Here is a 14,425-nt window from a genome sequence, read left to right on the forward strand (position 1 = left end):
GAACCCGGACAGCATTCCAGACGCCAACATGTTCAGGATGCCCGATTCAAGCTCGCCTGCAACTCCGCAGAGGAAACAACAACGGGCTGCAGCTGCTTCTTTGTTTTCTTTCGGGGGGGACCATCCTACGACAACGCCTGCTGGCCCCCCGCCGCCACCGTCTTCTGCACCATCCTTCACCCCGGCGGGCGAGCCTTCACCTTCCTTCCTGCAGAGCTCCATTGGTGCCATGACTGGAACCACCAAACCCAAGCCCCCCAACTTCGGAAGACCGAACCTGGGAAGCTCACATAAGCCTCGAAGCAGAGGGCCACTGGCCAGCTCGATTCGTGGTACTGGCGCCCGACAGCCTTCGGGGCTTAGCAAGCACTCGTATTCTGTCCTGGACGACCTCAGCGACGATGACGATCAGGAGGAGGAGGATATTATCCCATCTCAGCGTTCCGGAACTTATGCCATGAATTTTGACGATTCCGAAGACGAGTCCGAGCTGGACAACACCAACGCAGAGGACGAAGACGAAGAAGACGAAGACGAAGACGAGGAGCTGGAGGAGGACTACGATGACGAACTGCCCGAAGATGACCAGATGGACGCTGAAGGTGACGATTATGACATCGAGGAGGAACTCCTACAAGAAATCGCCGATGCTACTACTGAAGACCCATTTGGTGTCGACAACATGGACATTGCCATGCCCTCCGCTACCGAGCGAATGCAGAGAGAGGCCGACGATATCTTCCGCGCATCAGCCATGCGCTCCATATCCGGCCCTAGGCGCGAGTTCAACTTTGCCGCTGTTGCCAAGGACCTCTACGGTCAAATGGGATATGCTAAGATTACCGAGCCGGCGGACATCATCCTACCTACTGAAGAGATCATTAGCCGACTCTTCAATGAGGGTGTTGGCGCCGAAGACGACGAGGAAAGGTTGGAGGAGAATTTGGCCACTGCAGCAGACCGCTTGTCCGAGCATGTCTGGGAGCCCTACTCGGCTTCTCTTCCCAAGGGCAACCAGGAGCATGAAGCAAAAGTTGGACCAGGACCCAACGAGCCTGACTTCGAGAAGGCATCGTGGATAGCATCAATGGTCTTCCGGATTCACCACACGCCCCTCCTCAGGAACCAATTTGGCGGGACTCAGGTGGTACCGCTACCCCTGGTGCTGTTCAAATGGCAAGATGACTATCATGACCCAAGTAGAGATCAGATAGAAAGCATCAAAGGCCATCGGCCCGCACCTGCTGCTCATAGCCTGTTCTGGCAAGGAGTTTACATGTCTCTGATTCGAGGCAATGTTCAAGCCGCAGCCTCTCTACTAAGACGAGCAGACTGGGACCAGGTCAAGAAAGGCACACGGGCCGAAAAGGCCTACACTGGTCAAGTTCTACTGAATATCAACCGCGTTGTCGAAGACGTCTGCTCAATCATGGACATCTGTCCGGGCATGAAAGACGAAAACTGGGATATCCGCAGCAGCGATTGGACTCTGTTTCGAATCAAGGCAAAGGCAGCGAAAGAGAACCTGATCAATTTTGCGGAAGGAAAGGATAGGCCGCATCGTCCAAATACTCGTTTTGGCAACCCCGAAGTATCCAACCCAAGAACTCTTACGGGGCTTGCAAGGAAAGCCGAGAGCCGATTGCCGTGGGATATCTACGAAGCTCTTCAATCGCTCTACTCAATTCTCATTGGCGAAGCCGAAGCCATTACAGCAGCTGCCCAAGATTGGTGTGAAGCGACTATCGGCCTCTTCGGTTGGTGGGATGATGGCCACAGCAACCGAAAGCTAGGCATGTCGTTATCACGGTCACACTCCTTAGCAGTTCAACCTAGCGGCGACGATGACTGGCTCGACCGCCTCGCCTTGTCCTTCCGCGCTGCTATGGACTCCGACTTCCACTTCAACTCGCTCGATCCCGTTGAAGTATGCATTGCTTCTATTTTCGAGAGCAATGTAGAGGGTATCATTGGTTTCTTGCGGGCCTGGTCACTTCCCATCGCATCAGCTGTGGCCGAGATAGCTTCGCTAGGCTGTTGGCTACCCGTCTCGGAGGCAGACCTCATTGATCTGCCGAACAGTTTCAGCCAGGAAGATCTTGAGGTATTTGGCCTCGACAGAACCCCAGAAAGGGGAGATCAAGATGGCATTAAAGACGCCACGCTAAACCACTACGCACGCGGCCTAAACGACATCAAGCAACTCACCGGGCGTATCACCAAGAAAAATGGAGTAACATCCCCGGTCACAAGAGAAGGCTGGGAGTTGGCTGTTCAAGTTGTCGGACGAATGGATGACGCCGCCCGCTCCGAGGAGTTGGTTAACGAGCTATTGCAAAGTATACTTGACCAGCTTGAGCCTGATAGTCAAGCAACTGTCAACAAGATGTGGTCACTTCTCAACGACCTCGGCATGATCAACTTCGCCGAGGATACAGCTGAGGTATGTAAGCAATAATATGATTGAAGGTCGTTACTAACAGTTCGCAGCGATATGGTGACATCCTGAGGGAGGATACCTACAGATTCGGTGATATGCTTTGGTACTATGCATTGGCTCACCGGCCTGGCAAGGTTCGAGATGTGCTTAACGGGCTCATGTCGATCTCCCTAGCTGAATCTACCACGTACCCTCCGGAAAGCGAATTGGACGATCGACTTCGATTGGTTCTCAAGGAGCGTACCGCAACTCTTGAGCAGTTCGCCGTACAGGATCTTGAAGCTGCAGAGCTGCTTGGTAAGATGCTCAGCGGATACGCTACCCTACGAAAATTCTATGAACTCAGAGATGGCAATGGCATAGGTAATTCTCGGTCGCTCACGCGACGGCAGCAAGCTGCAACGGCTTTATCTTTCGTCGTTGCCAGCGCCGATGACAATATTCGTGGTGGTTTGTATGACGATACACGCGATGCAGTGGTCAGCGAGGACTTTATTCTAGCTTTACTCGGTGAAGCTTCCGTCTTCGTCAACCAAACACCTACCGTTCTTACCCAAGATCAGCTCGCTACTCTACTGAAAGCAGTCGAAGATATCCAGACTGTCGGCTCCAGAGTTTATGATGCAGCAGATGCGTTCTTTCAGATTGTCATGTCTTCTGGTCACGGCAAGGGCTCCACACCAGCTGATTTAATTAAGAAGTCGACTGGATCTCTTGGTGGGAGCTTTGTGATGACTGGGAGCTCCATGATGGCTTCGCAGTTGCACAAGTCCATTAGGGAAAGTGGTGTTCTCAAAGGTCCTATTAAGCGAACTTGGGATTGGCGTACAAATGTGCTCGCAGGAAGCACCTCGGCAGACGTGCTCAAGAAGATCAGACTCGGTCTGACGAAGGACATTGCCAACATCTGGCTCGAGCAAGCTGACAGCATCATTGTGTAAAATAGGCCGAGTCTTGGCAATTTGGTTGTTTGGGTTTCAGCAAGCATGAGACGGCGTTTGGAGGATGGACAAAATGTACTGGACTAATACCACTAGAAGAAGAAATGCAGACGCACGAAGACACATCTCTCGGGACTCTTGTATTTGTGAAGTAGTGTTTGTTCCCTTGCATTGACCACATAACCCAGCCAGGCACAGTCAAATATCACCCAACATTCAGAGGTGGCTGCCTTATCAAGCTGTATTACTTATAGACTGTTCCAAAGTAGCGGCGGCACGAAGGTCAATTCTGAGTAGTTGACGGACTAGCTAATCAATCCACAGGCTTAATCGAGAATTATAGGCTCTACACGATGTATGCTTATGCCGATCTAGTCGCATGCTTTTTCCAAAACAGAAACATCATCATGGCCGATTCAGCAGCGCGCATCTTATGTTGACACATTCAATAGGGATCAGGCTCAATTCTGCCAAACACCAGAAGATCCTGAAAGCATTGAGGCTTCTTCAGTCGCTGTATGGCACTCGACTAAACGTATTACGTCGCCCCATGAAAGAACAAACACTTAACAACACTTGGCTAGACGCATTACGTCGCCACATGAAAAAACAACACCTAACAAACGCCTGTCTAAAGTGGAGCATCACGTTTGCCCATATAACAAACCAGCTGACGTGAACACGTCGCTACACAAACAAGATTGGACCGTAAGTATCATTCCCCTATCGTTCACCCTTACCATGATGTCGTTTCTGTCGCCGACATGTCGTGAAACTCTACACCAGCATAGTTACGAAACTTTTCAGCGAGTTCCGTGGTAAACTGCCTATTTTGCTTCTCTTGATTTTTAGTACCGTATGTCTATCAGTGACATCGACGTCGCATATAATCAGCAGAATCGAATATTTTCCTCATGTCGTCTTTGAATGCATAGGCTCCTGATGATGATGGGCGTAGGTCCTCGGAACTATGTCAGGAGAGATCGGCATTTTGTTGTCTATCTTGTATTAGAGAAACACCATTTGTCATGGACACGCGCACAGTGTGATGAAGCGCGAATATTTTATTTAATATTGATCCTAAACTCACTAGTTCGTGTATAAATACGCGCCATGGCGCCGCTGCCCATTGCAAAGGGTTATAGGGTTGCCATGGCTCGTATCATTCTCAGACCGACTCTATGTTACACGCTGTTTTTCACAGTTAGGGGAATTACTTGAACGCGCCACGGAAGGTCACTAAGACGACTTTATTAAGTATCCTCACAACCGAACAATATGGCCGGTGTCTCATTTAGTGACGACTGCGTGGCGGCTTTTCAGAAGTGCAACACATCCTTCATAAGCTCGATAGCACATACTAAAACATTTGTAATCGACATAAATTCCAGAAGTTAGGAATATGACGAGTTCCTTTCTAGTCTCCCCGAAGATGAGTGGTGCTGGGCTGGATACAACTTGGAATATAACTCGGGCAGGGAAAAGAGGTAGGTCAACCTCCACTTGTCATTATATATCCTCTCCACATTCGTACTGACTAACATTGAACGTTATCCAGAAACTAGGTCATTCTCATATTCTGGATACTCAATGATGCGAGTATCAAACAGAAGATGGCCGCTGCTATTGGCGAAGACACTTTGAGAAGATGCCCGAGCGGGATGAGGATAGAGATGCAGGCCTCTAACGCTGACGGGTTAGCCTACGAAGCGATCATGCTGGAGATCCATAGATGAACGTGACAATGAATTGACCATACTCCCCCCTATCGTCCACAGTAGGAAAATAAATTAGCTTACGAACATGACCGTTGCCAATGTAATTGATACCTTTATCACCCTTGAGCATTCTCAGACATAGTCATGTACACTTAGCACGATCATCTCTTACCTGCTATTGCTTATAATGCCTAATCGGCATGTCTTGGGTTTTTATGTTCGTAGCTAACAACTGCCACCATGACGTTCGAACGGTTGCGGTAATAAGCTGTCCTGAGGGAAGAAAAAGGCCTTAGTAGTATTATCCCAATAGCAACATCACGTATCAGGAATCTCATAAATAGTAGCACTCAACAAGCTGTACAGGTTAGCCCAGCTTCTTCTAGCTCCTGAGCCCGCCGCGACCCTCGAGATCCCAGACTGGACGTTCTACCTCGGCGCTCTTCTCGAGAGCCTCGTTTCATGCCGCCCAGTCGACATGTAGGGTGATATTCTTGAGAAAGGAGTCGGCGAATACCACATCAGCATTCGATCCGCCCTGCGTGAAGCCCTTGCAGAGCGACATGCGGCAAGCCGGCAGCCATCCCTCGTGTCGATATATTTCAATGAGCGATCGAATCCTCTGGGTTTGCGAATGAGGGTCGTCAAGCGTAATAAAAAGGTGAATACTCCTGAACGAGTCCCGGGTGCCATGATAGGAGTCGCAGTAAGGCTCGTCGCTCTCCCACAGTGGGGTTCCGCCGGTATAGTCTTGTGGACTCAGCATAGCGCGATAGGTGCCGCTCCAGAAGATGGTATGTACCGAATCGTCAACACCTGTTGCGTTGATACGTATGACCGACAGATTTTCCTTCCAACTTTCTTCCGCGGCAGCTAGAGTGCCCGTCATCCGCCCAGTGTTGGGATCTACTGCAGCCGAGCCACTTTCCCGCGTATCAGGCAGGTCCGTGAGATCAATGATGAACAAGGGGTTGAGAGGAGCGTCCACGGTTGCATCGCTAGCAGTATTTCCAAAGTGAGTGAACTTGTACAGAGCCGTATGATTGATAATTGTTGTCTCACCCCTGATACCAGATTCGAGTTCGGTGCCGCCACACTACCTTAGACGGGCACAACGAACCGGTCGACCCTATAGAATACACATCCGTTGATGTCATCACCCCTGTAGCCGGGGGTACGTGAATATGGGGAAGCTTGCTCTGGCACGAAAGTCAGTGAATCAGATTCCGGTGGGCTCCTGCGCAGAACCTATAAGGACTGAGCGCCGCCGGTGCAAGAGTCATACACGTGAGAGAACCCAGATATCGGACTACTATTAGATGCAAACCTGCCCCAACTATCTTCTGTGCTATCGGCTACTGCCTTTGTCATGCCTGCAATCATTGGCTACCTACACCCCGCCGTCATCAGTCATCAGACTTCAAATAACTATTGGGGCGTTATACCGAAGGCATGGTTACACCGGCAAAGACATGATCTGAAATATAGTTATTACTTGGTCCGTGAGGAGAATATTTTATGTAAAGAGACGACCACCGCCATTACAAGTCGCGGTCGGGGGATCCACGAAGTCATATCCAATGTTCTGTGACAACGACTGACCGCAGATCAAGATTTATCGACAAGACAATCCATGAGAGCCAGCCCTTGGATATTTCGAATAAGAGCCTAGACTAGTCGACAAAAAACATGGGTGGTTTTAATCACCAAGTCACAAGAAAATAAAGTATTGGCAAATCTAAAAGTGAGGCATTCGACTTGTTCTTCCAGGCAATAGTATACGATCGTGTATATTTTAGCAACCGAAGCATCAAACTCTTCGATACAACGACGTGGCCAGGGCGAAGGTTGGGCCAGATGTGGTTCAAGTCGCCCCAGCTCACTTTGTGTTCTCTCCACGAGTTAGCACCATGTTATTGGGTTTGCACCAATCACGTATTGCATTTCGAAAGTGCGATCGAAATCGTGAGATGCAGATCGGGAGCGGGTAGTGACGTTTACGGGGAAATAGCTGCAGGTGAGAACGTGCCAGGCAAGGTTACTCGCATATACCAGACCTAATTAGGAGATGATCAAAAACAAGGTTAACATTAAATTTTGGGGGGAAAACGTAGGACGTACGATAAGAACATAAATTATACTGAAGTCCGTAAGCGGAATATGGCAATGTCGGTGTTCATCATGAAAGGTTGAACAGGATAAAAGTGACAATGGGACATGTATCTAGCCGTGCATCTGAATGCCCAGGGTTGCAAACAAAGATGTACCACTCACATACCCTCAGTACATTGGCAAATTCATGTTTGTGTTATCTAAGAGCTTAGACCAAGCTGTCTTCTCAGCACCGCACGCGCCTCGCTTCAATGCCGTCTATCTAGTCGCCCAGATCCATATCATCGCTCCATCCACGCTTCTTATGCCCACGGACCAGAATACATATCGAGCTTATCCCCAAACGCCGAACCACCTTTGATTATCTCTTTATTTCATCATAGTGCCTCTTTACCATCAGAACCCGTACCTTATTCGGTCTTGGGAGCGGTCGACTCTGGTACAATGCTCGCGTCTGTCGTCAGAGGACCCTCCTTGTCTAGTACCTTTTGTCGGATAGGTAGGTTTCTCACAGTGCCGTCAATCTTCGGTTGCTCGCTTGACGATCCGGCTTCAGCAGCGGCACCAGCCTTCTCTTCAGCTCTTTTGGCAGCTTTCTTGGCCTTCTTGCGCTCCTTCTCCTGCTGCTTCTTCAGCTTCGCGGCCTCCTCCTCGGCGCGAGAAGCTTGTGTACCACCGTATTTTACCTTCCACTCTTCGATCTTCTTCTCGTCTATCCTCGAGAAGAGGTAGGCTGCTTTGCCAATTTTGTGGCCAGGCTTCAAGGCATCGGCATGGAAGGTGTCGGGAATGAAGGCGAGCTTAGTGTTGAGCTGCTTGACGATGTCCTCGGAGGTTGAGGGCATATATGGAGATGCAATTGAAGCGAGGAGGTTGCACAGGTTCAGTGCAAGACCGATGACGGTTTCTTTATAATTGTCAGTTGCTACTTCAATGCCACCGAACATGAGGATATACATACTGGTACGCTCGGGGTGCTCGGCTAGAGCAGCATTATCAAGACGATATTGCAGCAGATTGTTACCCTTGGAGCTGATCTCCATCAACTTCTTGCTACCAGCTCTCAAGTGAACACCATCCATGAGGTCAATGTACTCCTTGAGAGATGTGTTGACCTCGTCGATCCAGCCCGGGAAATCGAAACTATCATCAGTATAGGTTACTGAGAAGTCAGGAATGACACCATCCAGTTTAGCGTTGACGAATTTGATAACACGGTTGCAGAAGTTGCCGAAGTTGGCAAGGAGCTCGTTGTTGTTGGCCGCCACAAAATCTGACCAGAGGAACTGAGTGTCACCAGTTTCCGGCTATAAATTCAGTAAAGATTAGTAAACCGTAACAATTCAGAGAGTCTAGTGTACATACCCGGCTTCCAAGCAAGTAGTATCTCCAGACCTGGTTCAAGTCAGTAATTGTTTAGTCTAGATAGCCTGACGCTCCTGATATTGCTTACTGAAGGCGGGATACCGATCTCCTGTGCCGTATCGCCAAAGACACCAACGCCTCTCGACTTGGAGAACTTGCCCGTCTCGTAGTTCAAATACTCCGTGGTTGAGAGAGTGTTCAGTTGCGTCCACTTGTCGCCTATACAACAGCCAGGGATTAGCAATACTGTACTCGAATACGCACACAAATGTCGTTTTGCGGTCTTCTAAGACAGTAGGAAGATGGCCAAGGACAGTAGTGGAAGATTATGGGAGCAGCATACCGGTGCCCAGCTGTGTAGCCGGGAAGATGACGGTGTGGAATGGCGTGTTGTCCTTGCCCATGAACTGATAAAGCTTGACTTCATCGGGGTTTCTCCACCACTGTTCCCATTCATCGCTATTTTCAATATTGTCAGCCATGCTCCAGGGCCAATCTTCAAGACACCTACGTGTAATTCGCTGTGATTGAGGGATATCCAATGCACGCATCAAACCTGAATCAGAAGTTAGTATTTATCTGTCTAGACAGGGGCAAAAATGGATTCAAATCGGCTCCTGCGACAACAAAAGGGACAGCTGAAAATGAGTGGTAAAGGCTCTCTGGGAATCACATACCAGACATAAATCACTTTCTTTTCGTACCCAGGTAGTGGTACAGGACTACAACATCTCAGTCAGCTGGTTTTTCTCCATGGCAATGAGGGCATTCTTAGGGTTCTGGCTTGAGCCAGACCACAAGTCTGACGTCTCAAGAGACAGGCCGGGAAGGTTATCGACTGGTATCTCGTCGAATAACAAAGGGAAATTGAGGGTGTATTTTGATTTATGTACATACACTCCCCACTTAAGATCACGAGTAATCGAGCGGCCCTATATGAGAATCAGAAGTCAGTATTTCTCCCTTTAATAAAGACAGGGGGCAGGTTCAAATCGCCTCCCAAGACGGCGAGAGGCAACGGCCAAGAAATGTGATGAAGGACATGGGAGTCGCATACCTCAAGTCCTCTGTTCAACCAAGATTTGGTAATTGCTATGCCGTTTGAGGCCCATTGACCCTCCTGGCTGGACTTTTCGAACCATTCTTCGACCTTGGGCGACAACTTATCGAGTAGCAGGAAGATGTGTGTAGTTTCCTTGGGAACAGGTGCGGACCCGTCGACCTTGCACTTGGGGTTGATCAGCTCGAGAGGGTCGAGCAAGTTGCCGCACTTGTCGCACTGGTCTCCTCTTGCGTCCTCGTACTGGCACTTGGGGCAGGTGCCCTCGACGAATCGATCGGCCAAGAACGCCTGATGGTTTTCATGTTGGCAGAAGGGCTGCGTCGTGGTGCGTTCCTCGAGAAAGCCGTTCTTGTGCAGCTTGAGAAATATATCCTGTACGATCTCGGTCTGCTTGGCGGTCTGTATTACGAAAACACTTTAATTAGCTGTCTTTTTTCCATGACGACGCTGAGTATTTATCACGAGTCTGGCAAGACCACAGACTAATACTGAGCTTCTCGAATGACAGGTCGAACTGGAGGGCGCAGGTCGTGTCTTGTACATACGGTTGTTCTTCCGAAGTAATCGAATCCGATCTCGAACCATTCGTAAATGTGGGCGTCTGGAAGGGGGATTAGCTTGGACTATACCTTTGGACGAGGAGACTCAAAGGGTCCTTACGTTTGACGTGGAATTCATCACATAATTCCTGGGGGGTCTGCTTCGTCTCAAGAGCTTTGGTCTCGGTGGCGGTGCCGTCTGCCCGCATCTTGAGTCAGCAATTACTTCTTCTTGTATATTTGTTTGGTGCCAAGAGTACTTCTGGAGCCGCAGGTGTCTTACACTCGTCTGTGCCGCAGATGTACAATGTTGGTCGGTCTCGCTGCTTGCTGTATCGCGAGAAGACGTCGGCGGAGAGAAGACTGCCGATGATGTTTCCCAGGTGTGGCACGTTGTTCACGTACGGAAGCGCAGAGGTGATGAGGGTATTCTGCTTTCCCTTCTCCGGGAGGATGACTTTCGGGGTCGCCATTGTTGCCGGTGGGCGCGAGAGTTCAATAACAGATTCCGAATCAGAGCGGAGGAAGGGATGCGGTACTCGAATGCAGGAAATCTCAGGTCACACGAGCGATTGCGGTCGAACACTTCTGAGTCACGGCGAGGTTTATGGTGTGAGAGGGATCGGACCCTTATTGTTTGGCGGGGGGGAGTTTTAGTTGGAGCTTCTGCACTGCGCAATGGCGGGGTGATCCGAAAGAGCAGAGCGAACGCGCAAAAGCCCAAAACTGCCCCTCCATCGCCTTACTCATTCAGCACGCCTTGCCACGCCCTTCAGCGCCCTTCCGCGCCCTCAGCATCCTTCAGCCTTGTCCTTGTTGGCTGCTCAGCAGTTTCTGTTCTGCTACACCTCAGCCTAAACTGATCTCATGGTCTTTGAAGGGTCCCTGTGCAGGCTCATACTCCATTCGCATCTACAGTCGTGATTTGTCAAACGATTACTGAAACACCTTCACAATGGCGTCGGACCCGTTTGAAGACGTCCTGAATTTGGAGGACGGATATTATGAACAGGGGTATACTCAGGGGTATGAAGATGGCTACCAATCTGGCAAGATCGAAGGTCGCTCTGTCGGGCTCAAGTCGGGCTACGAGAAGTTCCTAGAGGCAGGCCGTCTACAGGGCAAAGCCATAGTCTGGGCCAACCGCCTGTCCAATCTACGCGGAGCCGCCGGTGCAGCGAGTGGGCCTCGATCTTCTACAAGACAGGCAGCCGCAGAATTGCAACTGCCACCACTGGCCAGCAATGCGAGGTTAGAAAAGAACGTCAGCTCACTACATGCACTCGTCGAGCCCGGGACCTTGTCTGCCGAGAATAACGACGAGGCCGTCAACGACTTTGATGATCGCTTCAAGCGGGCTCAGGGAAAGCTGAAGATCGTAGAGAGGATGCTCGGGGAAGATGCTGAGAAGGCCGATCCCAAACAAAGTCCACCTCCACCTCGAAATGAGATATGAAACCGAGTTCCCATCTCGAATGGAAACCTACACCTACACCTCCATCGGCTTGCAGTCTCCCCCCAAGAGACTTGCACTGCCTCACCACCGCACCGCAAGGGCATTCGTTCGCTGAAGCGCACGTCATTGGCCAAGTCAAATCCTCCCGCCCAACGAACAGGTCGTGCACAGCTACCGAAGACACTGAGTCTTAGTCTTACGGTAAGGAATCATATGTCCGAGTCTGCAAAGGGACATTCGGGCGCAGTTTCGTCCTCAGATCCAACAATCCTTCACCAAGGGTGCAAACTAGGCTGGTCAAACGACAAACGTGAGAAGCCTACGGATTCACGGGTTCTGCTAGATTTAGACAAATGATAGTTGGAACGATAGGAAATATGATCTCAGTTTGACTCTGAGCATAGCCGGCCCGTGATGAAATCTAAACCCATGCCGTCATATGTACAAATTGCTTTCTCTCCCTCCTCTCTGGATCTTTGTCTATTTGAACACTCGGCAGGGGTACCTGTGGGCTGTTAGCATATCTTCTGTCCATAATTTTTCGTAAGGCCCGCTCGGATGGAAACTAGTACTCACGCATCGGAATATGACTGTTCCTCCTTCAACTCGTACGGGGCCGCCTCCCACTGGCCGCTTCCATCAGGCTTCAGGGCCTGACCGCTGGGCAACGGCGGCAGACCGTTGACCAGCAGCTCCTGTGCGACCGCGGGCCCCTTGGCCTCAAAGTAGCGCGCTAGACCACCCTCGGTGCCCTCGCTCTTGGCGGCCACAAGGGCGTTCTGTCCGGCCTCGCCGACGAGCTCCTGCTTGGGGGTGGCGGCGCTGCCGACGCCCAGCAGAGCGACGGCGTCGGCCTGGCTCACGAAGGACAGCTTGGGGTACGCGCGCCGCGAGTCCCGCTTCCAGTACGGGTTGTCTGCGATGTCGCCCGCGGGGACCGTGACCGGGTCGTCGTAGCCGAGGGGAGGGTTGCTGCCCGGGTTCGGGGTGCGGAAGAAGGGGTTCAGAGGCACGCCGGAGCTGCGGTTGGGGTCGACGGCGAAGGCGCGGCGGATGCGCTCCCAGATTCCTGTCGATTGGAGGGTGTGCTTCTGTTTGGGGAGACCAAAGACGTCAGTATGCTTTGTTTTGATGAGTGGGCTCTCTGGCGAACCGGATTGGACGGGGAGCTGGATGTTAATTACCTGGCTGATGCTCATCACGCCTCCGGCAGCTTTTGTGACTGCTTTGGACGCCATAGTGGCTGATTTCACGGAGCAATTCGTTGTTTGACGATGAACCTTCCGGATGATGAGGTTGAAGCTTGGTTGAGGTTCGGGAAGTCCCAAGTCACGATAGCCGGTGTTTCGCCGGTGTTACAGGCTACAGCTCGTCACAAACTGGTTTGCTTGCGACCAGTCACAATCATGCAATTGACAACACCAAACCAAGCCACTCGCCAAAACGGATCGCTGTACCACTCGAATATACGACATCCAAGTGACTAGCACAGAACGAATATGTATTGTTCTTAACTACTGAACCAAGATAGTAGCTATGCGACAAGATATGCTTTAGCGGGGAGATTTTGAATTCAAGCCTTACAACGTCCGAGTTACTTCGCCTAATGTTTGCGGTATAGTAAGAATGTAAGTTAATTGAATCCTTGTAGAAATGACACTTGAAATAACATCTTCCCTCTACCTCTCGTACCTCTATCTCCTCAACCTCTGCCACTCATGTATGTGCCCTCTTCCACCTCCCCTCCCTCGTCCCACCACGTGGTCTCGAAACTTTGGCACAATTTCATCGACCCCAGACTTCTTCGCCTGGGACTCGAGGTGGCGCTTCTGAATCTCAGTAAGCTCGACTGTAGCGCCGTGGAAATCCTCCGTAATGTTGTCCGGCACCCGCAAATTCTGACGGCATTTCTGATGATGGCACCGATAGTTGACTACTAGATTAGATAGAGCGTCTCCTTCGAAAGCTTTGCTCAACAACTGGATACTATTCAAAGCTGCAAGAAGCGCCTTGGTTGACCCTCTGTAGTCCTGTTGCTGCTCCTGTTGACCAGCCAGGAGCGGGTCGCAATCAAAAGTTCGAAGTGACGAAATAATAGCGCCTAGTATCGCCTGATGGCAGAGTTCCTTCTCCGATGCCTCCATGAAAATCATCTCTATTGTGCAGAAGCTCTTAGTGTGATCTAACAACCACTGTTGGAATGTCTCGAGATATAATTTGAGAAGCTTTACGACGAAGAGATGGTGCTGGCTTGTAATGGTCGCTACGTATACATATCATGTCAGCTGTTATCCTTTTGTATTGTCTCCCTGCTTTTTCTGGCTCAGAGATTAGGTCGGTAGGCCATAGCGACCTCATAGTCATCAGGAAAGGCAACAACCCAATCAGTATCGTCCGTCTTCGGTTTAGACTCTTGCCAAGGATCATATAGCATTCTGTTCCACACTTTGAAAGCGCGAGGCATTGTTCTCGAGCAGACGATAAACTCGCGTTGATTGTTGGGTTGACCGACTTTGAGGCGCAGATCGCCGAGGGGGTCCATTGTGATAGTCGGATGAGATACCATTCTAAAGAATGGCCAGCACTCTAGTTCGCGATGAATAAGAGTTGCAGATAGATGTAGTGAAGAATGAATGCGCAAGAACAAAACTCTTAACTCGAGTTGGAAGAAATTTGTTTGTGACGTTTTCGTGTGTGGGTGGGCGGTCGAGGGGAGTTTACACGAGTAACTACCTGAGGCATGCAGGTAAGTGGTGGGCACAAAGTCTTGCGGCAACTATGACTGTTTACG

General features: G+C 50.4%; 7 protein-coding genes across 7 annotated transcripts; 3 read left to right on the top strand and 4 right to left on the bottom strand.

The window, feature by feature from the left end:
* Positions 1-589: 589 nt before the first annotated feature.
* BKA67DRAFT_515934 (uncharacterized protein) lies at positions 590-3,381 on the top strand (the record flags this gene model as incomplete). Its single annotated transcript, XM_046097767.1, has 2 exons — positions 590-2,443; positions 2,491-3,381. The coding sequence occupies 2 exons, from the start codon at positions 590-592 to the stop codon at positions 3,379-3,381; spliced, it is 2,745 nt and encodes a 914-aa protein (XP_045959736.1).
* Positions 3,382-4,946: 1,565 nt separating this feature from the next.
* BKA67DRAFT_515520 (uncharacterized protein) lies at positions 4,947-5,117 on the top strand (the record flags this gene model as incomplete). The annotated part of the gene is made up of 1 exon (XM_046097733.1): positions 4,947-5,117. A coding segment is annotated over one exon (171 nt), but the record flags the coding sequence as incomplete, so codon positions are not given.
* A 39-nt stretch (positions 5,118-5,156) lies between these two features.
* BKA67DRAFT_560803 (family 92 glycosyl hydrolase) lies at positions 5,157-6,459 on the bottom strand. The gene is made up of 2 exons (XM_046102483.1): positions 6,174-6,459; positions 5,157-6,114 (listed from the first exon to the last, which is right to left on the bottom strand). The coding sequence occupies exon 2, from the start codon at positions 5,986-5,988 to the stop codon at positions 5,560-5,562; it is 429 nt and encodes a 142-aa protein (XP_045959738.1). The 5' UTR covers positions 5,989-6,114; positions 6,174-6,459; the 3' UTR covers positions 5,157-5,559.
* Positions 6,460-7,297: 838 nt separating this feature from the next.
* Positions 7,298-10,808, bottom strand: BKA67DRAFT_560810 (methionyl-tRNA synthetase). Its single transcript, XM_046102484.1, has 12 exons — positions 10,462-10,808; positions 10,300-10,377; positions 10,185-10,240; positions 9,634-10,038; positions 9,474-9,508; positions 9,254-9,298; positions 9,088-9,132; positions 8,920-9,035; positions 8,665-8,795; positions 8,577-8,606; positions 8,173-8,518; positions 7,298-8,118 (listed from the first exon to the last, which is right to left on the bottom strand). The coding sequence occupies exons 1-12, from the start codon at positions 10,649-10,651 to the stop codon at positions 7,622-7,624; spliced, it is 1,974 nt and encodes a 657-aa protein (XP_045959739.1). The 5' UTR covers positions 10,652-10,808; the 3' UTR covers positions 7,298-7,621.
* Positions 10,799-11,874, top strand: BKA67DRAFT_238791 (uncharacterized protein). The gene has a single exon (XM_046095670.1). The coding sequence runs from the start codon at positions 11,134-11,136 to the stop codon at positions 11,632-11,634; it is 501 nt and encodes a 166-aa protein (XP_045959740.1). The 5' UTR covers positions 10,799-11,133; the 3' UTR covers positions 11,635-11,874.
* Positions 11,875-12,114: 240 nt separating this feature from the next.
* Positions 12,115-12,872, bottom strand: BKA67DRAFT_657412 (uncharacterized protein; the record flags this gene model as incomplete). The annotated part of the gene is made up of 2 exons (XM_046107109.1): positions 12,115-12,139; positions 12,211-12,872. The coding sequence occupies 2 exons, from the start codon at positions 12,870-12,872 to the stop codon at positions 12,115-12,117; spliced, it is 687 nt and encodes a 228-aa protein (XP_045959741.1).
* Positions 12,873-13,328: 456 nt separating this feature from the next.
* Positions 13,329-13,787, bottom strand: BKA67DRAFT_657413 (uncharacterized protein; the record flags this gene model as incomplete). Its single annotated transcript, XM_046107110.1, has 1 exon — positions 13,329-13,787. One exon carries the CDS (start codon positions 13,785-13,787, stop codon positions 13,329-13,331), a length of 459 nt encoding a protein of 152 aa, XP_045959742.1.
* Between the last annotated feature and the right edge of the window lie 638 nt (positions 13,788-14,425).

This window comes from Truncatella angustata, assembly GCF_020726525.1.
Source record: "Truncatella angustata strain MPI-SDFR-AT-0073 chromosome Unknown BKA67scaffold_3, whole genome shotgun sequence".
Taxonomy (NCBI): Eukaryota; Fungi; Ascomycota; class Sordariomycetes; order Amphisphaeriales; family Sporocadaceae; genus Truncatella; species Truncatella angustata.

Bases quoted from the DNA above. Each gene is read 5' to 3' on its own strand.
- BKA67DRAFT_238791 (XM_046095670.1), top strand. From the start codon at position 11,134: ATGGCGTCGGACCCGTTTGAAGACGTCCTGAATTTGGAGGACGGATAT.
- BKA67DRAFT_560810 (XM_046102484.1), bottom strand. From the start codon at position 10,651: ATGGCGACCCCGAAAGTCATCCTCCCGGAGAAGGGAAAGCAGAATACC. The intron at 9,509-9,633 runs GTATGCGACTCC...ATTCTCATATAG, and splicing joins GGTTGAACAGAGGACTTGAG to GGCCGCTCGATTACTCGTGA. The intron at 8,607-8,664 runs GTAAGCAATATC...GACTTGAACCAG, and splicing joins AGATCGGTATCCCGCCTTCA to GTCTGGAGATACTACTTGCT.
- BKA67DRAFT_560803 (XM_046102483.1), bottom strand. From the start codon at position 5,988: ATGACGGGCACTCTAGCTGCCGCGGAAGAAAGTTGGAAGGAAAATCTG.